The 26272-nt window shown below is 38.0% G+C and overlaps 1 protein-coding gene across 1 annotated transcript in view; it reads right to left on the reverse strand.

The window, feature by feature from the left end:
• SOAT2 (sterol O-acyltransferase 2) overlaps positions 1-26272 on the reverse strand; it is a 149380-nt gene that overhangs the window by 32039 nt on the left and 91069 nt on the right. Inside the window, exons 7-11 of the mRNA XM_053708323.1 lie at positions 20601-20667; positions 15937-16021; positions 15673-15718; positions 7704-7833; positions 72-169 (exon numbers count right to left, since the gene is read on the reverse strand). Of these exons, the coding sequence (XP_053564298.1) occupies positions 72-169; positions 7704-7833; positions 15673-15718; positions 15937-16021; positions 20601-20667 (426 nt within the window). The remainder of the gene's footprint in view (positions 1-71; positions 170-7703; positions 7834-15672; positions 15719-15936; positions 16022-20600; positions 20668-26272) is intronic.

The raw sequence follows: 26272 nt of genomic DNA on the forward strand, positions 1-26272 counted from the left end.
AAAAAAGGTTGAGAATAGGGTTAGTATGTGTGGCTACAAACCAATACATACAGAGTCTGGTCATCTGTTACCTTGTAAAACATGCGGTCTGCAAATTGAAGCATCTCTGCAAAAGCATTTAGCCAGCAATGTAGGAAGCCAAAGAAGGAGATCAGAAACACAAAGCTACCTGTGGAATGGCAAAGAAACATGAACATGAATACAGGGGGAAACTAAACTTTTCCAGAAATTGATTTCTCTACTTTGCTCAAATTTAATGAAGTAAAAATATAGGGACAGATTATGAGTGCAGCGCAAACGTTTTCGCGAGCGATAAGGGGTTTATTGCGAGTGATTACGCTCATTGGGTTTAAGAGTTGAAAAGCAATTTACGCTAGAATGATTACTACGTTTTCAGAGCCCTGGAAAAAAAAAAGTGGCACAATACACATAAAAAATACATTACAATTATAACAACACCATATAATGAAAATGATTTATTTTTTAAATTGCACGCAAAAGTTATAAAGGCTCAAAGATATGAAATCTTAGGTGTTAGAAAAAAAAAAGGTAGGCAAATGGCTTTAACATACAGATATATACATATACATGTCTAAAGATGAATATGTATGTATATCTATTCCACAGGCATGCTCACATGCTCATACCTTACCCTTCTCCACATGCCGTTTTTGTAGGCCCCTCTCTCCTTTCTTCTCCTTATCTTAGCTCTCATGAACTACTTTCTATTTTAAAATCTATATCAATAAACTGCACCACCTCACAGAAATACCCCCACTGCTATAGATCTCATTCTCACCTACTCTTACTTTCCATCTTGCTGCTATTAGCATCAGGCAACATCTCTCCAAATCCTGGGCCCACCCACATTCCCACCATTACCCAATCACGCACTCCTTACAGAAACTTTAACAAAAGCAATACACAAACTAATTTCCATCCAATGCATCCCATACACACACACACACACACACACTCCTTTCACTTGTGCATCTCTCGTCCTCTCTGCAACAAACTTACAACCATTTATGACATGTTTATATCAAATGCTTTCTCCCTTTTAGTAATTACTGAAACCTGGCTATCTTCTTCTGACCCCGTTTCCACTGCTGCTCTCACACATGGTGGTCTCCACTTTAGCCATACCTCGAGGCCATGTGAGAAACATGGCAGCCTTGTTGGGATCTTGCTCTCCCCCTTCTGTACCTACCTTCAATCCCAACTCTCTCCTTGTCCTCCTTTAAAGTCCACTGTATTCGCCTGTTCTCCCCCTCTCCATCAGAGTGGCAGTCATCTATCGCCCTCCTGGACCGACCTCCCAATTCCTTGACAACGTTGCCGCCTGGCTTCCTCACTTTCTCTCTACAAATATGCCAACCCTAATTCTTGGCGACTTCAACATTCCCATTGACAACCCATCTGCCCCTGCTGCCTCTAAACTTCTTTCACTCACATCCTCCTTATCCACCCTATTCCCTACTCACCATGATGGACACTCTGCTCTATATCTGACCTCACCTGTCGCCCTTTTCCCATTTGAGACCATCACCTGGTCCCCTATAATATTAAAGGGACAGTCTACACCAGAATTTTTATTGTTTAAAAAGATAGATAATCCCTTTATTACCCATTCCCTAGTTTTGCATAACCAACACAGTTATATAAATACACTTTTTACCCCTGTGACTACCTTGTATATAAGCCTTTTCAAACTGCCCCCTTATTTCAGTTCTTTTGACAGACATCCATTTTAGCCAATCAGAACTGGAACTCCACATGCGTGAGCACAGTGTTATCTATATGACACACATGAACTAACACCCTCTAGTGGTGAAAAACTGTCAAAATGCCGAGAGAAGAGGCGGCCTTCAAGGGCTTAGAAATTAGCATATGAACCTCCTAGGTTTAGCTTTCAACTAAGAATACCAAGACAACAAAGCAAAATTGGTGATAAAAGTAAATTGGAAAATTGTTTAAATTGACATTCTCTATCTGAATCATGAAAGTTTATTTTGGACTAGACTGTCCCTTTAATGCAACAGCTAAGCCCACTTCCTAATCCCGCCCCTGCACATGTAGAAATCTACACACTGTGGATCCGCTCCAATTTTCAAAAATCATTCAAGATCTTTTCCCTCATACTTTCACTATAGCCTGCCCTGATCTTGTTACAGTCCACTATAACAAAACTCTCTCCTCAGCACTAGACACACTTGCCCCTCCTGCGCAAAACATCACGCCGTCAGGTACAGCCCTGGCACTCTCAGCAAACACGCTATTTACAAAAATGCTCCTGTACTGCTGAGCGCGTCTGGAGGAAAACTCACTCTGAACTCACTATAAGATTATTCTTCGTTCATACACTTCTGCCCTTCACTTAGCCAAGCAAACCAACTTCTCTTCTCTCATATCTACTCTTTCCTCAAACCCTAAATGACTCTTCTCCACTTTTAACTCTCCTATACCCACCTGCTCCACCCGCCCCAGTCTGTCTTTAGTGCTCAAGACCTGGTAGACTACTTTTTAAACAAAACATGTACTATCCGAAGCAACATCCCACCACCAACTTGCAATATTCCAACAACTGGCCCAGTTACTCCCTCTGCCACCCTCTGTATCTTCCATCCAGTCACTGAGGATGAAGTTTCTTGTTTACTATCTTCCTCAAGCCTCACTACCTGCCTGCTCGAACCTATCCCTTCCCATCTAATACCCTCGCTGTCTTCCCCCCTCACTCCTTCTCTTACTCACATCTTCAACCTCTCTCTCTCAACCGGTTCATTTCCATCTTCTTTCAAACACGCAAAAGTCACTCCCATACTCAAAAAAACCTTCCTTGACCCTAATTCTCCTGAAAGCTACTGCCCCATATTACTGCTTCCATTAACATCAAAACTCCTTGAAAAACTAGTTCACAATCGCCTAACCCACTTCCTGTTCACCAACTCCTTGCTTGACCCCCTGCAATCTGGATTCCACCCCAAACACTCAACTGAGACTGCCCTTACCAAGGTTAGTAGCGATCTTCTCTCGGCTAAAAGTTATGGCCACTACTCTATACTTATCTTACTTGACCTCTCAGCTGCCTTCGACACAGTTGACAACCCCCTCCTCCTACAGACCCTTTAGATTTTTTGGCCTCTGTGACACTGCTCTTTCTTGGATTAACTTCTATCTTTCTGGGTCCTCTACTCTTCTCCATTTATACTTCTTCACTGGGTAAACTTATCAACAGTTATGACTTCAAATATCACCTCTATTTTGATGACACCCAGATCTACCTCTCCACCCCTGCTCCCTCTGTCCTTTCTCATGTCAGCGACTGCTTATCTGGTATTTCTTCCTGGATGGCCTCTCACCACCTAAAGATTAACATGTCCAAGACTGAGCTCCTTCTAATCTCCCCCTCAAGCTCTATGCAGACTTCTGACTTTTCTATTCCTGTTGACAGCATCACCATTTCCCCATTGCCCCAAGTCCACTGCCTCTGAGTTACACTTGACTCAAATCTATCCTTCGTTCCCCACATCCAATCGCTTTCTTCATCCTGCCGCAACCACCTACGCAACATTTCCAAGATTCGCCCTTTTCTGAGCGCTAACAACAGAAAGCAAATAATCCACTCTTGTTATTTCCAGACTTGACTACTGCAATAACCTACTTACTGGCCTTCCTCTTTACCTCCTTTCCCCCCTTCAATTCATCCTAAATGCCTCTGCCAGGCTAATCCACATTTCCCGTTGCTCTGTATCTGCTGCACCTCTCTGCGAGTCCCTTCATTGGCTCCCCACAGCAGAATTAAATTCAAAATTCTCACCCTTACATACAAAGCTCTCACCAATGACGCTCCCCACAACCTATCCTCTCTAATAAACAAGTACACTCCAGCCCGCCCACTAAGATCCAACAATGACCTGCTCCTTGCATCTTCGACTATCACCTCTTCCGATGCTAGACTGCAGGACTTCTGTCGTGCAGCACCTACCCTCTGGAACACTCTCCCTCGTGCTGTCAGTCTTTCCCCTAATCTTTCTCCTTTTAAATGCTTCCTGAAGACTATTTTGTTCAGAGAAGCCTACCACCCAACTCAATAATAAATTAATTTCACTTACCTAACATTTCCCTCATCTAAGGCCATATTAACATCTTTCTCAATCTTGCAGTCCTCACCTCCTGTTTCTCAACCTCCTACCCTTCTAGATTGTAAGTTCCCACTGGAATAGGGCCCTCAATCCCTCCTGTATGTGTTTGTAAATTTTCTCCGGTCTCCTACAAGTCTTATATCATTGTTTAATTTAAATGAATTGTACCCATGGACAGTGCTGCGGAATATGTTGTCGCTTCATAAATAAAGTATAATAATAATAAAAAAATAAAAAAATGATATATATATATATATGTGTGTGTGTGTGTGTCTATATATGTGTACGTATGTATTTATATTTGTATATATGTGTTTACAGACATATATACACATACATATGTACACATATATAGAAATGCAGTGGAGCCCTTTGCAGTAAAGTAGATGAAAACATGTAAAATCATATTTGTACAATATTCATATTTAATAAAGTGTTATACTGTGTATTTACTGTAAATATTTCACATTCCTATGTTTTTCACATAGGGGAATGTGTTCTAAGTATTTATAAATAGATATTCCTATATATATCTGCATATATCTATACTTATATATAATCATGTATATATACAGTGTGTATATATATATATATATATATATATATATATATAAAAATATATAGATAGATAGATAGATAGATAGATAGATAGATAGATAGATAGAGATAGGTATAGATGCATGGGTTTGCACCGCATCCCATCTTCAATAACACTAACATTAGGTGGGTAATCTTCAATGAACATTTAGTTTTCAGCGGTAGATATGGCCGCCAAACTCCCCCCACTGTTACGTAGGAGGCTTCTTCTCTAAGTCTTCAGCCAATGAGAATCAAATCCTCGGCTAGATTATTTAGCCGCGTTCACGGAGACACTTTCTATTTCTAATAGCGAGCGTACTGCAATTATATAGTGCATGCGCATTAGAAATAGAACAGTGTCCCTGTGAACAAGTATTGATTTAAAACAAGAAGGGGACGGAGAAGGAGGGGAGGAGTTTGGCGGCCATATCTACCGCTGAAAACTAAATGTTCATTGAAGATTAGCCACCTAACGTTAGTGTTATTGAAGATGGGATGCGGTGCAGGCTCATTTTTTTTTTTTGTTGATCTAAGGTGTGGGATAAAGTTTCATGGGTGTTGACTGTCCCTTTAACGCTTAAAGGGACACTGAACCCACATTTTTATTTTGAAAGATTAATTCAGAAAGAGCATGCAATTTTAAGCAACTTTCTAATTTACTCCTATTGTCAATTTTTCTTCTTTCTCTTGCTATCATTATTTGAAAAAGAAGGCATCTGAGCTTTTTTTTGGTTTCAGTACTCTGGACAGCACTTTTTTATTGGTGGATGAATTTATCCACCAATCATCAAGGACAACCCAGGTTGTTCACCAAAAATGGGCCGGCATCTAAACTTACATTCTTGCATTTTAAATAAAGATACCAAGAGAATGAAGAAAATTTGATAATAGGAGTAAATTAGAAAGTTGCTTAAAATTTCATGCTCAATCTGAATCACAAAAGAAAATTTTTGGGTACAGTGTCCCTTTAAGCGTTACATATCGCTCCACTTGTAATCTGGCCCATAGTGTATATTCACTATTTATTGCCTATTTTCCTTTACTTTTCCTGATATTTACCTCTGCAAATTGTGCCTTTTCACATCCCCAGAAGGGCTGAAGACCTAGAGTGTATACCACAGATTGCACGAGCAATGGCTGCTGGGAGAATTGTATGAACACATTTCATAGGGCCTCTAAAGGGCCACAACAAAGGAAACAAGGTATGAATATTACATAGGGGAATTCAAGAGGTGCATCCTTGGAATGCACTTGATTTCCAAAACCTTGATCAGGATGCCTTGGAATTAGAAAATGGCTTTTTTGACTATATTATCCAGTTAGATGATAAATATGGTCGGAATAGAAACCATTGTAAGTTATTTTAACGGTTGCAGCAAAATATTAAGGGCCAGATTACGAGTGGAGCGCTAACAGTTACCTGAGCGATAAGGGGTTTATTGCGGGTGTTTGCGTGTGTTGGGTTTTTCACTTGTATTAGGCTTTAGGACTAGTATTTAATAAAGTGTTATAGTGTGTATTTACTCTATATATTTCCCATTACAATGTTCTGCACATATGAGAATATGTTCTATCCTATATAATAAAAGGCCAAGTGTGTTTGTCCGAATCTGTCATGTGCAGTAGAGACTGCGCGCAAGGACAAACACACCTGGCCTTCAAACTGACCTGCTGGCGTCGTGTGGCGGAGTGGGCGTGGCTGGGCGAGGGTGGGGTGGGCGTGGCCGGCGGGTGCAGAGTGGGCGTGGTCGGTCATGATGTGGGTGGGGCCGGGTGTAACGCGGACGGTGCCGGGCGGGGCCAGATCCCGGGAGACAGAGAGCTCTAAAGAGGGGGGATAGAGAGAGCAGACAAGGCAGGGTGGATAGAGAGAGGGAGAGAGAGAGAGAGACAGCAAAAGAGAGAGGGGGAGAGAGACAGCAAAAGAGAGGGGGGAGAAAGACAGCAAAAGAGAGGGGGGAGAAAGACAGCAAAAGAGAGGGGGGAGAGAGACAGCAAAAGAGAGGGGGGAGAGAGACAGCAGAAGAGAGGGGGGAGAGAGCACAAAAGAGAGAGGGGAGAGAGACAGCAAAAGAGAGGGGGAGAGAGAGACAGCAAAAGAGAGGGGGAGAGAGAGACCGCAAAAGAGAGGGGGGAGAGAGAGACAGCAAAAGAGAGGGGGGAGAGAGAGCACAAAAGAGAGGGGGGATAGAGAGAGAGCAAGGGGTGGGAACGCTGTACTGCAAAAAATGGTCCGTGTACACGGGCTTTAGGACTAGTGTATTTATAAATAGATATACTTATGTATATCTGTATATATCTATACCTATTTATAATCATGTCTATATATATATATAGGTATAAATATATATCTGTGCAAAACAACATCAGATATATGTAGAAATATGTATTTATGAATAAATTGAACATATTCTTGTAGGTGAAGACCATTAGAATGTGAAATATTTATATTTTTATATTGGGTTAGCACACTTGAGAATATGTAGGGTGTTTTTGGATCCATTGACTTCTATAAGGGAACAGGTAATTGCGCGTGCAATATTCTAAGTTCTGCTTTTTACACGCATAGTGTTAGTGCGTGAGCGATAACTTTTTACTTTCAACTTGTAATATGATCACAACCCAATGCGCCATGTGCGCAAAAAGCTAACTTCCAGCACAGTTAACGCTTGAGCAGGAAATCTGGCCCTAAATAAATTACATGTAACCAGTGTCACTGCCATAAAGAAGAGATTGATAATGATATTTATATATTGGAAGATCTTCATTTTGTTGGCAATATACACAAACAGGATACAAAACCATCTACTCGGGGATATTTTAAATAAGTGCCATACGACCTAGATACCAAGGTCCACAATTATGAAGGTGCAAGAAACGACAGCAGTGAAGACAGAAAACAAAAAGGGACATAGGTTAGTGGCTCATAGCCTGATAAGGTGCTAAGCTGAAGGGTTGATGGTGTTTCTCCCAGCTTCTTACCAGGTAGAATAGCATGAAAGATGGAGAGCACCAGTGTCTTCATGTTGAAGGGCTGCTTGCTCATATTCGTGAAGACTGGAATACACAGTGTGACCAAGATAAAGTAAATAAAAAAGACGCATCCTATGAACTAAAAGGGGAATAAAAAGGGACATATAAGATATGTAAGTCTTACATTTCTAAATTTATATATAACTGTGCCATTTCTGAATGAAGAATGACATGAAGACATGTTTATCAACAGAATACATGTTTTAGGGACATACTAATGCAAAATTGACAGGAGGTAATTTCTCGCTTTAGCACAATGGGGTTAAACACATAGTTAAAGTCCTGCTATGGATCCACGGAGCACTGCTTGTCGCAGAGCAGAAATTGCTGCTGATCCAATCAGCAAGACAATCTTACAGCTGGGCCTTGGTAGGTATACATTACCAAATGTTATATATTAATCATTCATAATTATTTAAATACATTGCTTAAAACCATTAAGCGATATAAATCACTAAAAAAATATTGTCTGACATAGATATAAATGAATTAGTACATATTTATAAAATATATGTGCTTATCTACTAAAGCTGACTCAAACATAGGTACGGGTTGCAAAACTAGTCTGTAACTCCATCTTGATCTGAGATGCAAATTTTCCTCTACAAATGACCACGTTGCCAGAAGTTAAATAATAATGGTGTGGGTTACACTTAACACCTCAGGAAATCTCCTTATGGTTGTTAAAGGGAATAATGAAGTTATTCTGGTCAAATAAAAAACAGGCGTGTTTCGTTTTCAGCCAAAGGACTACACACATGAAATGAAGCTACACTATCCTAAATACAGCACACAACACCTCTTGGCTTCTTTTCTGTAAATTTATTTCTCACCAGGGGCGGAACTACAGGGGGTACAGGGCCAGCTTAAAAAGAAAAAAATGTTGACCTGCCACTGCCTGCACTGACATCATGTGAGTGTGATGTGATGCTTCACTAGTGTCTCTGTCTATGACTACAGGAGTTAGTGTTTCTGTTTTACCTATTGGTGTTTATGTGTATGTGTGTATGTATGTATGTGACTGTGTGTGTATTTATGCATGTGTGTGTATTTATGCATGTATGTGTGTGTGTGTGTGTGTGTGTGTGTGTATGTATGTATTTGACTGTGTGTATGTATGTATGTATGTGTGTGTATGTATGTGACTGTGTGTATTTATGTATGTATGTGTGTGTATGTATATATGTATGTATGTGACTGTGTGTATTTATGCATGTATGTGTGTGTGTGTATGTATGTATGTGACTGTGTGTATGTATGTATGTATGTGTGTGTATGTATGTATGTGACTGTGTGTATTTATGTATGTATGTGTGTGTATGTATATATGTATGTATGTGACTGTGTGTATTTATGCATGTATGTGTGTGTGTGTGTGTGTGTGTGTGTATGTGTGTGTGTGTGTGTGTGTATGTATGTGAGTGTGTGTATGTATGTATGTATGTGTGTGTATGTATGTATGTATGTATGTGACTGTGTGTATTTATGCATGTATGTATGTGTGTGTATGTATGTGTGTGTATGTATGTATGTATGTATGTGACTGTGTATTTATGCATGTATGTGTGTATGTATGCGTGTATTGATGTGACTGTATGTATTTATGCATGTATGTGAGTGTATGTATGTATGTGTGTGTGTATGTATGTGTATGTATGTGTGTGTGTGTGTATGTATGTGTGTATGTATTTATGTGACTGTGTATGTATTTATGCATGTATGTGAGTGTATGTATGTATGTGTGTGTGTATGTATTTATGCGACTGTGTATGTATTTATGCGACTGTGTATGTATTTATGCATGTATGTGAGTGTATGTATGTATGTGTGTGTGTATGTATGTGTATGTATGTGTGTATGTATTTATGTGACTGTGTATGTATTTATGCATGTATGTGTGTGTGTATGTGTATGTATGTGATTGTGTGTGTATTTATGCATGTATGTGTGTGTATGTATGTGTGTGTATGTGTATGTATGTGATTGTGTGTGTATTTATGCATGTATGTGTGTGTATGTATGTGTGTGTATGTGTATGTATGTGATTGTGTGTGTATTTATGCATGTATGTGTGTGTGTGTGTGTGTATGTGTATGTATTTATGCATGTATGTGTGTGTGTATGTGTATGTATGTGATTGTGTGTGTATTTATGCATGTATGTGTGTGTATGTATGTGTGTGTATGTGTATGTATGTGATTGTGTGTGTATTTATGCATGTATGTGTGTGTGTGTATGTATGTGATTGTGTGTGTATTTATGCATGTATGTGTATGTTTGTGAAACCAGCAAATTACTAGCCTTGTTACTACAGCATTCGGGGGGGGGGGGGGCAGAGGGTAAACAGTGTCAGTCTATACAGTACCACTATATACAGTACGGGGAGGCTGGACCATGTCACCGACTACTGTGGTCACTTTATAAAGTACTGGGACGGGTAGGGTCAGGCCAGCCACCTCATTGGGGGTGGGGGGGCCCTTCTTAGATTCTGCACCTGGGCCCTGTGGTTTCTAGTTACGCCTCTGTTTCTCACAAAATCATACAAAAAGTAAAGTTATGGGGTACGTTTATATCAAAGGACCTTAAAGTAAACAAACCCTGCCACTCTATGAACTGCCTCTGAGCAAAAAGTCCTAGACCAAGAAGCACTAACACTAAAGCATTTTCCCAAACAGAGCTCCTGCTCCAGCCTCCTTTAGCTATTAAAGATCACCCCTTCACTATGACAGACCCAGTGTCATTTTTTCTTAGAAGATTTTACACTATGGTGTGAGGAAATATATGGCTAGATTACGAGTTGTGTGTTAGGGGAAAAAAGCAGTGTTAAGAGGTCCTTAAAAAGAGCTGATTTCTTTGGGGCAATGCCCCGCAAAAGGCCCTTTTAAGGGCTATTGATAGTTTAGTTTAGGCTAGGGTTTTTTATTTATTTTGGAGGGGCTTTTTTATTTTGATAGGGCTATTAGATTAGGTGTAATTAGTTTAAATATCTTGTAATTTGTTTATTATTTTCTGTAATTTAGTGGTTTGTTTTTTTTTGTACTTTAGCTAATTTAATTTTTTTAATTGTTTTTAATTTAGTTAATTTATTTAATTGTAGGGTTAGGTTAGGTTTTATTTTACAGGTACTTTTGTATTTATTTTAGCTAGGCAGTTATTAAATAGTTAATAACTATTTAATAACGATTGTACCTAGTTAAAATAAATACAAAGTTGCCTGTAAAATAAAAATAAACCCTAAGCTAGCTACAATGTAACTATTAGTTATATTGTAGCTAGCTTAGGGTTTATTTTATAGGTAAGTATTTAGCTTTAAATAGGAATTATTTAGGTAATAATATTAATTTTTATTTAGATTTATTTAAATTATATTTAAGTTAGGGGGGGTTAGGGTTAGACTTAGGTTTAGGGGTTAATACATTTAGTATAGTGACGGCGACGTTGGGGGCAGCAGATTAGGCGTTAATAAATGTAGATAGGTGGCGGCGATGTTAGGGACAGCAGATTAGGGGTTAATAATATTTAACTAATGTTTGCGAGGCGGGAGTGAGGCGGTTAGGGGTTAATATGTTTGTTATAGTGGCGGCAGATTAGGGATTAGTAAGTGTAGCTAGGTTGCGGCGACATTGGGGATGGAGATTAGGGGTTAATAAATATAATGTAGGTGTCGGCGATGTTAGGGGCAGCAGATTAGGGGTTCATAAGTATAATGTAGGTGGCGGCAGTGTCCGGAGCAGCAGATTAGGGGTTAATAAGAATAATGTAGGTGTCGGCGATGTCGGGGGCGGCAGATTAGGGGTTAATAAGTGTAAGATTAGGGGTGTTTAGACTCGGGGTTCATGTTAAAGTGTTAGGTGTAAACATAAAATGTATTTCCCCATAGGAATCAATGGGGCTGCGTTACTGAGTTTTACGCTGCTTTTTTGCAGGTGTTTGACATTTTTTCAGCCGGCTCTCCCCGTTGATTCCTATGGGGAAATCGTGCACGAGCACGTACGACCAGCTGACTTAAGCAGCGCTGGTATTGAAGTGCGGTAAGGAGCAAAATTTTGCTCAACGCTCACTTCTTGCCTTTTAACGCCGGGTTTGAAAAAACCTGTAATACCAGCGCTGCAGGTAAGTGAGCGGTGAAAAAAAACTGCTCGTTAGCACCGCACAGCTCATAATGAAAAACTTGTAAACTAGCCGATAGACAGTTATTGAGATAGATATAAATATATGTCTGTAAATACATATATACACATATAAAAAAACACACACACACATACACACACACACACACACACACACACATATACACACACATATATATATATATGACAGTTGTGCTCATAAGTTTACATACCCTGGTAGAATTTATGATTTCTTGGCCATTTTTCACAGAATATGAATGATAACACAAAACTTTTCTTTCACTCATGGTTAGTGTTTGGCTGAAACCATTTATTATCAATCAACTGTGTTTACTCTTTTTAAATCATAATGACAACAGAAACTACCCAAATGACCCTGATCAAAAGATTACATACCCTGGTGATTTTGGCCTGATAACATGCACACAAGTTGACACAAAGGGGTTTGAATGGCTATTAAAGGTAACCATCCTCACCTGTGATCTGTACATAAAATGTATTTCCCCATAGGAATCAATGGGGCTGCGTTACTGAGTTTTACGCTGCTTTTTTGCAGGTGTTAGACATTTTTTCAGCCGGCTCTCCCCTTTGATTCCTATGGGGAAATCGTGCACAAGCACGTACGACCAGCTGACTTAAGCAGCGCTGGTATTGAAGTGCGGTAAGGAGCTAAATTTTGCTCAACGCTCACTTCTTGCCTTTTAACGCCGGGTTTGAAAAAACTTGTAATACCAGCGCTGCAGGTAAGTGAGAGGTTAAAAAAAAACTGCTCGTTAGCACCGCACAGCTCATAACGAAAAACTTGTAATCTAGCCGATAGACTGTTATTGAGATATATATATATATATATATATATATATATATATATATATATATATATATATATATATATATATCTGTAAATACATATAGGTAAATAGTGGAAAAAAGTCCAGAGACGGTATCCGTGAAATAGGTTAAAAGCATATAACCTTTATTAGAACATGTTAAAAACAACAAGGGTCTCCAAAGTAAGGTGCATAGTTAGACAGAATACCCCAGTCTAACGCGTTTCAGCCGTGAGGCCGTATTCATAGACTGCTATGGTATTCTGTGTTAACAGAAAATATATACAGGTGCATATAAAACAATCAATTCCATCATCTAATAAAAACATTATTTGCTAACAAGCACTGTGATTTTAACTGTTTCATATATGTATTAAACTGTGTCTTTGTTTGAAAAAATCTTATTGTATTAACAGTATATGACCATTAATTACCCTTAGTTGTTTATGTATATACAATTAGTTATTTGTTCCCTTATGTACGTTCAATATACAAAAAACTTCAAAAATTAATAGAAATAAATATAAGAATACTAATGTTTGTATAAAGTTAATCCTACTGATAATAATTGTATTGAAAGCTATCAGTTATTCATTATCAAAGATTATGTAATTGTCACCAAACCTTAAGTCAATAGAATAAATTATCATGAAATTTGATTCTATAATTGATGTGATCCTATATTCTATTATTGATATTGCTTATTTATTTATGCCTGAGTGTCTTCAGGCAATTTGTTGTGTCTGATCTCTTAGTTAAATTTGTCAATATATAGTGGATCTTGTTTAAACATTATAGAAAAAATAGATTTAATATGAACAAACCTATTTGTTTAACTTAAAGTTTATACTAAAAATAGTTTCTTTGCTCCCTTGTCATGTGTATTTCCAGTTTTCTGTTTGATTCTGTTCATATGTTGTGTGTGCAGTTAAAGTATGTTTATGACTTTGTGCAAGATAAAAAATATTTGGTCTTGTCTATTTATCTACACTCACTATTGCCAAAAATGAATAAGGTCAAACCTGGAGTTGAAACCTAGAGGCATTCGTGTTTTTAAACACCATATCCAATATACCTCTCTCTTGCTTAAAACCTTATCTAAATCTCCTCCTCTAACTGATAATAAAACTTTCTCTATAACTGTCCATTTTAGTGGACACACACACACACACACACACACATATACACACATTATATATATATACAGTTGTGCTCATAAGTTTACATACCCTGGTAGAATTTATAATTTCATGGCCATTTTTCACAGAATATGAATGATAACACAAAAACCTTTCTTTCACTCATGGTTAGTGTTTGGCTGAAGCCATTTATTATCAATCAACTGTGTTTACTCTTTTTAAATCATAATGACAACAGAAACTACCCAAATGACCCTGATCAAAAGATTACATACCCTGATAACATGCACACAAGTTGACACAAAGGGGTTTGAATGGCTATTAAAGGTAACCATCCTCACCTGTGATCTGTTTGCTTGTAATTAGTGTGTGTGTATAAAAGGTCAATGAGTTTCTGGACTCCTGACAGACCCTTGCATCTTTCATCCAGATTCTGGATTCTGAGTCATGGGTAAAGCAAAAGAATTATCAAAGGATCTGCGGGAAAAGGTAGTTGAACTCTATAAAACAGTAAAGGCATATAAAAAGATATCCAAGGAATTGAGAATGCAAATCAGCAGTGTTAAAACTAATAAAGAAAATGAGGGGTTCTGTTGAAACCAAACCATGGTCAGGTAGACCAACTAAAATTTCAGCCACAACTGCCAGGAAATTTTTTCAGGATGCAAAGACAAACCCACAAATAACTTCAGGTGAAATACAGGACATGTGGTGTGGCTGTTTCAAGATGCACAATAAGGAGGCACTTGAAGAAAGATGGGCTGCATGGTTGAATCGCCAGAAGAAAGCCATTACTATGCAAATGCCACAAAGCATCCCGCTTACAATACGCCAAACAGCACAGAGACAAGCCTCAAACCTTCTGGCACAAAGTCATTTGGAGTGATGAGACCAAAATTGAGCTTTTTGGTCACAACCATAAACCCTACATTTGGAAAGGAGTCAACAAGGCCTATGATGAAAGGTACACTATTCCTACTGTGAAACACGGAGGTGGATCACTTATGTTTTGGGGATGTGTGAGCTACTAAGGCATAGGAAATTTGGTCAGAGTTGATGGCAAGATGAATGCAGTATAATATCAAACAGAACGCCTCATTTTCCACTTCTTGATTAGAGTTTGAACACTGCTGATTTGCATTCTCAATTCCTTGGATATCTTTTTATATACCTTTCCTGTTTTATACAGTTCAACTACCTTTTTCCCACAGATCCTTTGACAATTCTTTTTCTTTCCCCATGACTCAGAATCCAGAAACATCAGTACAGCACTGGATGAAAGATGCAAGGGTCTGTCAGGAGTCCAGAAACTCATTGACCTTTTATACACACACACTAATTACAAGCAAACAGATCACAGTTGAAGATGGTTACCTTTAATAGCCATTCAAACCCCTTTGTGTCAACTTGTGTGCATGTTATCAGGCCAAAATCACCAGAGTATGTAAACTTTTGATCAGGGTCATTTGGGTAGTTTCTGTTGTCATTATGATTTAAAAAGAGTAAACACAGTTGATTGATAATAAAGGTCTTCAGCCAAACACTAACCATGAGTGAAAAAAGTTTTTGTGTTATTATTCATATTCTCTGAAAAATGGCCAAGAAATAATAAATTCTGCCAGGGTATGTAAACTTATGAGCACAACTATCTATCTATCTATCTATCTATCTATCTATCTATCTATCTATCTATCTATCTATATATATATATATATATATAGTGATGACAGTGATATTGTAAAATACTTATTTTGCTTTGTATATTAAACCACACAGAGGAAGATGTGCAAATAAATCAACAGGAATATAGGAGAGGCCATACCTGAGCAAAATTCTTAGCAACATATTTCCATCTGATATAAGGTGTTCTGCACAGACATAAAAAATGGATTATTCTTTATAAATACGTAAATACATTTGATGAGGTGCTGGACAGACTACAAAAAAATACATGCAGGGAAATGTATTTTATATCAAAGCCACAAAGATAGTATCGAAAAGCAACAGTCATCACCAGTCATCAAATGTGTAAGTTGAAACTGTGCTAAATAATGTAAACTAAAGACATCCTAAATCTGTACCTTACCTGGGATAACTGTCTCTATAAATCAGAGTTGGGCAGAAGAGGAAGTAAAGATAATTAGAGAACTTTGGCAGCTGGACCTCTTGCGCTGAAAATAAAACAACAATGAAAACAATGATTGTAGCGGAAGAGTGACCGCCATAGCCTCATCCTTATTTGTTATGTACCGTATGACTGACAATAACAGCTAAGTTTTATCTTTAATTGTTGGGCTCCCTGCAAGTATTTTGCTTAAAAGGGACACTGAACTCAAATGTTTTCTTTTGCAATTCAGATAGAGCATGCAATTTTAAGCAACTTTCTAATTTATTCCCATTATCAAATTTTCTTCATTCTCTTGGTATCTTTATTTGAAAAGCAAGAATGTAAGTTTAGTTGCCGGCCCATTTTTGGTGAACAACCTGGGTTGTTCTTGCCGATTGTTGGATAAATTCACCCACCAACAAACAAGTGCTGCCCAGGGTACTGAACCAAAATGTTGCCTTTTTTTCCAAATAAAGATAGCAAGAGAACGAAGAAAAATTGATAATAGGAGTAAATGAGAAAGTTGCTTAAAATTGCATGCTCTATCTGAATCACGAAAGAAAAAATTTGGGTTCAGTGTCCCTTTAAGTATGACTGACACCCATGTCATCTGACACTCCTATTTAGGGAGGTTTTCCATTTGTTTAGGTCTCTTTTGCTTTCTTTGACAGATTTCATGCCTATGACTACATTCAACATGTTTACAATCATTTACAATAATCAATACATTTTGCTTTTGATTCATAATGCATATTTGTATTTTAGGGATTTTCTTAACAGTGTAGATTGTTTAATAATGATTAGGCAGGATAGAATTTTTTCACCAGTCTCAGATTTATTTATTTTTATTTTATTAAGATGGATATTAAACACAAATTTGAATTTCTCATAAAGGGCCAGATTACGAGTGGCGCGCTAACAGTTACGCGCAAGAGAAAAGGGTGTTATCATTAACTATTTAATTAAACAAAAGTGTCACAAAACACATCAAAAATACATTACAAAGTACAGTAACAATCATGACACTGAAAAAAAATTTTTTTAAGCTGGGCCCCCACCCTCAGGGGCCCAGTCGCTACTGCGACCTCTGCACCCCCTGTAGTTTCGCCCCTGCTTGCACACAAGTAGGGTTTAACGTTTCCCCCCACACACACACTTTTGTTACTCCATTGAATTCTCTGGGGGAATACGTTAAAAGGATAGAAAGGTCAAAAATAAAATGTGCATGGGGGATTTCAATTTGAAATATAAGCATTTTTGCAATATACTTTGATTAGCAAAAATGCTTCTAGTAAAAGCTATTACTGTTTTTTTAGCAGCATATGCTTATATCCTGTGAGGGCCCGTGCACCAGTATTTAAACACCTAAGGGGGCGATTTATCCAAGGCTTCACACCCCTTACGACTGCTGGTTGTCACAAGAGAACCTGCACGCCGTATTTAACAAGTAAGGTCATAGGACCGCTGCTTTCCTACCCTTTTGCCACCTCTTTAATCTGGCTGGGGAGATTGATAGCTTCTGCCCACACTTGATTGGCTGTGCGCGGGCAGGGGGCAGGATTGCACACAAGCGCAAAATAGTGTTTCTGCACAATGCTGAATTCCGCTAGGGAAATTAAGCCTGCCAGATGGGAGCTGTGGAGGACAGGGGCGCGTTTATGCGCCCCTGTATGCCCCAGCTTGATAAATTGCCCCCTATGCATTCTTAGAGAGGTCAGGTGGCCATACTGTGTATTGCTTCTAAAGATGTAATTTGTGTCATACAAGCTACTGCTGACCCTCCGAGGTGGTGTTGCTTGTGCACGAGCGCTCACAGGATATGTGCGGATGCTGCAGAAAAACAGTAACAACTTTTATTAGAAGCATTTTTGCTAATCAAAACATTTTGCAAAAACACTTCCATTTCAAATTGAAATGAACCTATGCACATTTCATGTTTGATCTTTCTATCCCTTTAACGCAAATTTAAGGGACAAAATAGGAGCGCCAAAAGGGTAAAGGTTACTAATCAAGGTCTGAGCTAATATTATTAAATATGTTAAATTAAATTAAAATGAGCAGTTAAACCAATAATGAAAAAATTAGTAATGTAAAAAATATAGTATACATGTCTTGAGAAAGGCCCTTTTACGGGCTGAAACGCATAGATTGCACATAAGGAGGCTTGTATTCCACCCTGGCAGAGCACGCTTAGGCTCATTAATCCCACAAGGTTCCAAATCTCTAAGGCTGGTACAGCAGCACTTAGGACACCTTTTAAGGATTTTATCTCTTTAACAGACATTATTCAGGACTCCATCACTTTTTTTTTGGCCATTTGAATACTAAGTTTTTTACACGTATACTCATATATATATATTTTTTTTTATTCTTCTATTTATATATTTATTTTTTCATTTTTTGTTCACATTTCCCCAGGAGGGGCACCTTTTTTGTGAGAGTACAACTCATTTCTTTAAACCCGGGTATTATCTTTATCCCTGCATATATGATATTCTGTCACCCCATACCTTTGTCATTGTTATTGTACACTGCTATAAGCACTTTGTAGTTAGGTGATTATTCAGTATTTTTTCTCTTGTATGTATTTCTTATGCACCATTGTTCGCAATATTTCACCGATTGGTTAACCTGGTCTGCCTATGTGTGGTCATATGATTAAACTATTAGTTTTAATGTTTTAAGCATATCTTGATGCCATAATTTCTTTTACTATATTTTTACATTACTATTTTTTTCATTATTGGTTTAACTGCTAATTTTATTTTAATTCAACATATTTAATATAATTAGCTCAGACCTTGATCAGTAACCTATAGCCTATTGGTGCTCCTTTTCCCCCCATTAAATTTACTTTATATTTAGGGCTTTTTGTTAGTAAGTCCCTTTATAGTGAGCTTGGTTACTTTTATCCAGGTGCAGTCAATTACCATTGTCATACTCAGTATCCCTTTAATGCAATCACAATATTCGAAGTTCAGCTTTTTACGCACACCGGATTAGTCGGACGTGAAAACTATTTGCTTTCAACTTGTAATACAAGCGCTACATGACATGCCCAAATAGCTTACTTCTAGTGGAGTTAGCACGCAAGCGGGAGCGTTAAATACCGCTCCACTTGTAATCTGGCCCAAAATGTTTAATTATGCATAATTTAAAACATTGCCATGCACATTTATTTTGCCAGTTTTTCCTGTAATTTAACTCTAAGGCTGGAGTAGCATATCCAGGACTCAGGAGGTTGATGGAGCCGTTGCCGTTTTGTAGGGACTGGGCAGGCTGCATCAGGAGGGGGTGGGTTACAGGTGGATAATGTGCGGGATTATGGGTGTGTCTGGGTGGTTCATGGGTGTGGCTAAGGGAAACCTTTAAATCAGGAGATATGGCTGTCTCAGAGGGACAGCAGGACACAGCTAAAAATTAGAGACTGTTCCTTTTCAAATCAGGATAGTTAGGAGGTCTGGGGGGTGTCATAGAAATCCAAAGCATGTTTTTTAGACATATGCATTCGCATTTTCAGGCTGATCTGAATGTCGAAGATGGCACCTGCAAGCCACATTCGGCAATTTTCAGAGCCGGATTTCTTTTTTATGAAAGTGCAACACACGAACATCTGGATTTGTACAAATCTTATTGTGTTGCACTTTCAAAAAAAAAATGGCAGTTCATTTTCTTTAAAGGTCTTTTGCAATGCAGCAAATCATTCTTAATGCATAAATCCCCTCTGATTTGGGGTTTTAAAAAAGTGAAATATGCACTGGAGTAGCTGTGTGAGTTCAATAATTCATATGCAAATATAAGTATTTCAGCATGTATGTAGTTACCTCGCTATAGTCATAATATTTTATAAATAAATTATACAGTACGTATATATATTCAGATACTTTATTTGAGTTATAATACAATTATCTCAAAGAGAATGCGCAGAAATCAGACTAGACAGAACAACTATCTAAATCTACTTTCTCTAATATGGGGATCTTTATGAAGAATAATTAAATGCATTTAAAGGGACACTGAACCCAAATGTTTGCTTTTGTGATTCAGATAGACCAGGCAATTTTAAGCAACTTTCTAATGTACTCCTATTATCATTTTTTCTTCATTCTCTTGCTACCTTTATTTGAAAAAGAAGGCATCTAAGCTAAGGAGCCAGACAATTTTTGGTTCAGAACCATTGACGGAACTTGTTTATTGGTGGGTTAATTTATCCACCAATCAGCAAGAACAACCCAGGTTGTTCACCAAAAATAGGCTGGCATCTAGCCTTACATTCTTGATTTTCAAATAAAGATACCAAGAGAATGAAGAAAATTTGATAATAGGAGTAAATTAGAAAGTTGCTTAAAGTTACATGCTCTATCAGTATCACAAAAGAAAAAAAATTGTGTTCAGTGTCCTTTTAAGCATAGTATGTATGTTTTCACAGGACATTTCTAACATAGGTGCATAAATAAAATCTCCTCTTTTTCCTTGCCATTTACATTAATGGAATGATATTGCATATACATTGTATAAATGGTAATTCCCCTACAATTTATCCTTTAGTACAAATAATGACAATACAATAGCAGCATAAAATATGATACTGCCATAAAAGCACATGTAACGCAAATATTTTGTCCACCCTGTCCCAGACATACTCTGTTTCAATAAGACACGTGGGATATTCTCACGCAGGAACGAGTAACTTTTCATGATGAAACGAACCTGCCGAGAAAAGACCAAAGATCACTTCCATAAAGCTGAACACAAACACACAGTCTTTCAATTAGGTAATCACAAAATCATAAAAATGCTTTACAGATATATATTTAATAGGTTATTGATGGGCTCTTTGCAATAAAATATTAGAGTTTCGTCCCTGTATGGACTAGCCAGCAATATAAATCTTACTCCGCCGAAGGTGATTGTTGTAGCTCATATCTCATCCATGGAAGCCAGATCTAGATTCAACTGAACTAGTTTATCTGGATCAGAAGACAGCAGAAAAAACAATAATTCATTCCAAAAGGAACATTTGGTTTTAAATAATTGTATTGTTACAAAATAAAGATATGAATTACTTATTCAAATTGGTCACTTTCCTTAAATTATTTTCTGTTTCGGACTCTCTTTTTATGTTGAAATATTTTTTATTAAAGTTTCACAACAGAAATATCATGACAGGGTAGAATGTACACATACATTACTTCGGGCTAGCCAAAATCAAAAACCAAGATGTGACATACTAAACCATCTCCAGTCCCATTTTGTTTTTGTTTGTTATTTAAATAAATCCCCCTTCCTTACCCCTTCCCCTCCCCCTCCTCCCAAATCTATCTTTAACTCTTAAACTTCTGAACTTCATATAACTAAAAACCTTAAACCGTTTCCGTCAAGCAGTGCCCATTAAAATATGCATTTTTTTATTTATTTGTTGTGACCTTAAAGAGTGACCCGAGTCTCCCACTGCCTCAATGTTTGGTTATGCCCATAATTATTTATTCAAGGTCCAATAGATCCAGATGTTATGAAAGCTTTCTACATTACCCTGCATCCATGCTGCCGATTCCGACATTTTGTAAATATCCTCTATCTTATCTAGTACTTCATTCCAATCCGGGGCTCCCATTTTCCATTTCTTAGCTATGCATAATCTAGTAGCTGTGCATACTATATTAATCCATCTATTGGAGGCTGAATTTAGGGTATCTATGTGTGTATGCAGTAGGGCTTTAGAAATTGATAATGTAAATGAGTCAACCAATATTCTCCTAATTAACTGTTGCAATTTATCCCAGATTGGTTGTATCTTTGGGCACTCCCACCACATGTGTAGATAAGAACCCACCTCTGCACATCCCCTATAGCATAATCTATTGCATTCAGGTGTGTAGTGTGAGGTCTTTAGCGAAGTCAGGTACCATCTGTAAGCTGTTTTAATTGAGTTTTCTATCAGGTCTGCTCCTATCAGTCCTCTACTGAGCTCAGAGAAAATCTGTCTCCATCATCCTCATTATGGGTTATGTCTAAGTCTTGTTCCCAACTATTATGAAGCCTCGGTTTTGTTGTGTTTTTCGCTGTTTGAATGGCTAAATATAAATTTGTGTCTGCCTGGAGTTATTATAAGTTGTTCCAAAACAGTATTCTTAGTGTTAGGGGAACCCTGTCTGTACTTGTTTATGGCATGCGAGAGTTGGAAGTACATGAACCAATGTAAAGTGTCTGGGTAAATTTTGTCTTTCAATTGGTTAAACGTCAATACTTTCCCCCGTCTAAGAAATCTGCCACTCTGTACAAACCCTTGTTCTCCCATTTGCTTAATTGTTTTTGGAAGTCAGTCGGGAGTAACATCCCCATTGGTTTAATGATAGTCTGTGGTGAAATTAGTTTTAGTGTCTTAGTTAATGTAGACCACATTGCTTTAGTGTCGTCAGTGATTTTAAGTTGTGCTAGCCGGCCGATGTTTGTGTCGCTGGAATTCCATAGGAGTTCCCCTGGCTCCGCCAGACCCCTAATGTCTGTCTCCACCATAGGCCATATCATTCCCTGACATTTTTTGCTTAGTAATGCACATTGTGCTAGTCTGGCTGCTTGGTAATAATTTCGGAGGTCTGGGACTCCCAGTCCTCCTAATTGTTTATGTTGCTTTAAGATGTGTGCAGCTATTCTGGCTTTTTTATGTCCTCTGAGAAATAAAATGAGTTCAGCTTGTAGATCATCTAGATCTTTTAATGGAATTTTGATCGGTAGAGCTCTAAATAGGTATAGCAATTTCGGTAGGATGTTCATCTTTTTAGCCGACAATCTACCTAGCCATGAGAAGTTGCCTTTTTTCCATTTGGATAAATCTTTCCTTACATTCTTAAATATTGGATTGTAGTTGACCTTATACAGTGATTCCAATGTGTTTGTGATATATATTCCTAGGTATTTGATATGTTTATTAGCCCATTTAAAGTCCCAGTTAGCTTCTATTAGCTTTTGTGTATGTCTTGGTATGTGTAAGGGGAGTGCTTCACATTTCTCAGAGTTAATTTTAAAACCTGAAATTTTGGAAAACTCGTCTAGTAGGTGATAGAGGGTGGGCAGAGAGAGCACAGGCTTTGTGAGAGAAAGCAGGATATCATCCGCAAACAATGTTAATTTGTAATCCCCCCTGTTCAATTTGATCCCATGTATGTCTGTGGAATTTCGTATGCATGCGGCCAGAGGTTCCACACACAAGGCGAACAGCAATGGTGAAAGTGGGCACTCCTGACGGGTTCCATTTAGTATCTGTATGGTTCTTGACTGATAGCCTGCCGCCCTAATTGTTGCAGTAGGGCGTGAATATATGCTTCTAATCGCATCTAGGAACCTATTGCCAAATCCCATATGTTCCAGAACCGCCAACATATATCCCCAATCCACCCTGTCGAACGCCTTCTCCGGATCCAGAGATAGAAGCAGAGAAGGCGTTCTTGTAGCATTCAGATATTCTACTAGAGCTAGTGTGCATCTTATATTGTCAGGTGCTTCACGGTCTTTGATAAAGCCCACCTGATCAGGATGGATTAGTGTGGGTAAATATTGTTTAAGCCTATTTGCCAAAATTTTTGTGAGAATTTTTATGTCTTGATTAATGAGCGAAATCGGTCTGTAATTTTGTGTCATAGTTGGGTTTTTCCCTGGCTTAGGTATAACAACTATTTTGGCTTGAAGAAGCTCTGTCGGGATCGAGGAGCCCTTCAGTATGTCATTACAGAATTTGTGTAAATGGGCGGTCAGATCAGTGTTAAATAGCTTATAGTAATCCCCTGAAAACCCATCAGGGCCTGGGGCCTTGCCTCTTTTAAGATCTTTTATAGCTGTTGCTATTTCTTGTAGGGTGATATCTGCTTCTAGTGAGTTTGCCTCTTCTGTGTTTAATTTAGGTAGATTTGCCTTCATTAATATTTGTTCTCTAAGCTTTTTAGTCATTGGTGAGTGGCAGACTTTCTTACCGTCATATAATGTTTCATAATATTTGGCAAACTCTTCTACAATTTCCTGTGGGTTAGAAGTTAGTGTGCTGTCTAATTTTTGCAAGTGAGCGATAGTGAAGGATTTTGTTTTTTCTCTTAATTTATTGGCTAAAAACCTATCGGGTTTATTGGCATATAAAAAATAGAATGATTTTAACTTGTTTATGGCTCTCAGGGAATTGTCGGTTAGTATCTTAGCGAGTTCCTTTCTTTTAGTAGTCAAGGTAGTAAAAACCGTTTGGGATAAGGTCGCCTGATGTGATCTTTCTAAGGTCTCTATTTCCTGCTGTAGTGTATCTATCGTTGACCTGACTCTTTTCATATACAAAGCTTTCTCTTTAATGATCAATCCCCTAATATACGGCTTGTGAGCTGCCCACACGATAACTGGTCTTATGGATGGATCAACATTCAACCTCCAATATTCATTTAGATTATTTAAGACTTTAGTTTGGATATCTATGTGTTTTAGTAGTGAGGGGTCATAAGTCCAGGATTTCTGTCTGTTGAGGTCAGTAAAACCTTGCAGCTGAATCTGTACTATGGAGTGGTCGGACCACACCGATGAGTGTATAGACGAGGAAATTAAACTAGGTATCAATGTTTGGCTAATATATATATAGTCCAATTTAGTATATATTTTGTGGGCGGGTGAGTAGTAGGTGTTGTCGTTTGTTTGGCCATATAAAGTTGTCCAAGTGTCCATTATGTTGTGTGCCTCTAGCTCTTCCCTAATTGACTTGGTGATAGAGTTGATGCGTTTTTGTTTGTTAGTAAGACTTTTAGTGGCAGCATCCCGAAGAATTTTTAAATTAACATTAAAGTCTCCTGCCACTATCAATAGTGTTTGAGACCACTGTGTTAGTAGGTGTGATAGTTTCTTGAAAAACTCATGTTGCCCTTCATTTGGTGCATAGATGTTGCATAGTGTTAATTGTGTACCCTGTACAGTGCCTCTCAGTATGAGATATCTGCCCTCCTCGTCTCTAATCACTTCCTCCTTTACGAATTGGATAGAGTCATGTAGAAGTATTGATACCCCTCTTTTTTTTTTTTGATGTGGCATGATAGTGTTGTTTAAAATGTTTGTCCCAGTAAGTAGGATATTGATTGTGTGAAAAGTGCGTCTCCTGTAGGAATATTATTTTAGAGTTCATGTTTCTATATTGAGTGAGTGCTGTTTTCCTCTTCACATTAGTGTTCAGCCCCCTTACGTTGTGTGAGATTATCTGTATTTTAGAGCCCATTACATCCACTACTTCCACCTCTCACATACCTGCTCAGTAGTACCTCTTTCTTTATTTCCCGAATGACTTCTGCCCCCTTCAGGCCACCTCCAGCATGGAGAAACTTTCTGGACCACTGCTTGACGGTGTTTAGCTTGGAAACATAAAAACAAAAATGAACATTAAATTTAAACATAATAACTTATTGATAGAAAGCTTAACTTCTCCTTCAGAGAACTTTCTTTGAGTTTTCATAAACTCTCCCTATCTAACTAAGCGTGCATATAAGATTCATATTACAATATTAAGAGCTCAACATTTCTATAAACAAATCAAGTATGTTAGAGTGTCCTTGTTTCTTGCTAATACTGATAGCTTTCTGGGGTATGAATCTGACTAAGTAAATTTTACATAGTTACTTCTCTACGATCAACAGATCCAGCCCACAGTTTTTCTACCAGTTCTTGACATAAATTCTTTCTTAATTAAAGATACTAGCTGTAAGGTATTTTTAACACTTCCTGTATCTTAATAACCGCTAGTAAGTTTATCTCTAATGCTTATGAACTATTCTCTCCTCTTAGAGAAGGCAAAACTACTATATATTTCTAGAAAGTCATTTTCAATCTTGCCAGTCCTGTATATTGTTCATGGTCTCTGTTTCCTCCTAGAGACTCTCGTCCACCGACCATTCTGAATAGTCCCTTTTGTTAGTAGTGGTCTGGCTTTGATGTTGTCCTGGGAGGTTTCTGGAATCTCTGGACATTCTAGCTTTAGTAATTGACAGAGTCCTGGAATGTCTTGCTGTTCTTTGATAGTGTAGCTGTTGCCTTCATGGAGTACGTGTAGGGCAAAGGGGAATCCCCACCTATATGTAATCTGGCTTTTCCTTAATAGTTGCGTCAGCGGACGCAGGGTATATCTCCGCTGGAGGGTTTTGACACTAAGGTCTTGATAGAATTGTATAATCGATCCTTTGAATTTGAAGGTGGGGTTTTTCCTTGCCGCCAACATAATCTCTTCTTTCTCTTGAAAGCGGAAAAGTTTCACAATTATATCTCTCGGGGGTTCTGCCTCTTTAGGTTTAGCTCTGAGAGCTCT

Source organism: Bombina bombina, chromosome 3 (assembly GCF_027579735.1).
Source record: "Bombina bombina isolate aBomBom1 chromosome 3, aBomBom1.pri, whole genome shotgun sequence".
Classification (NCBI taxonomy): Eukaryota; Metazoa; Chordata; class Amphibia; order Anura; family Bombinatoridae; genus Bombina; species Bombina bombina.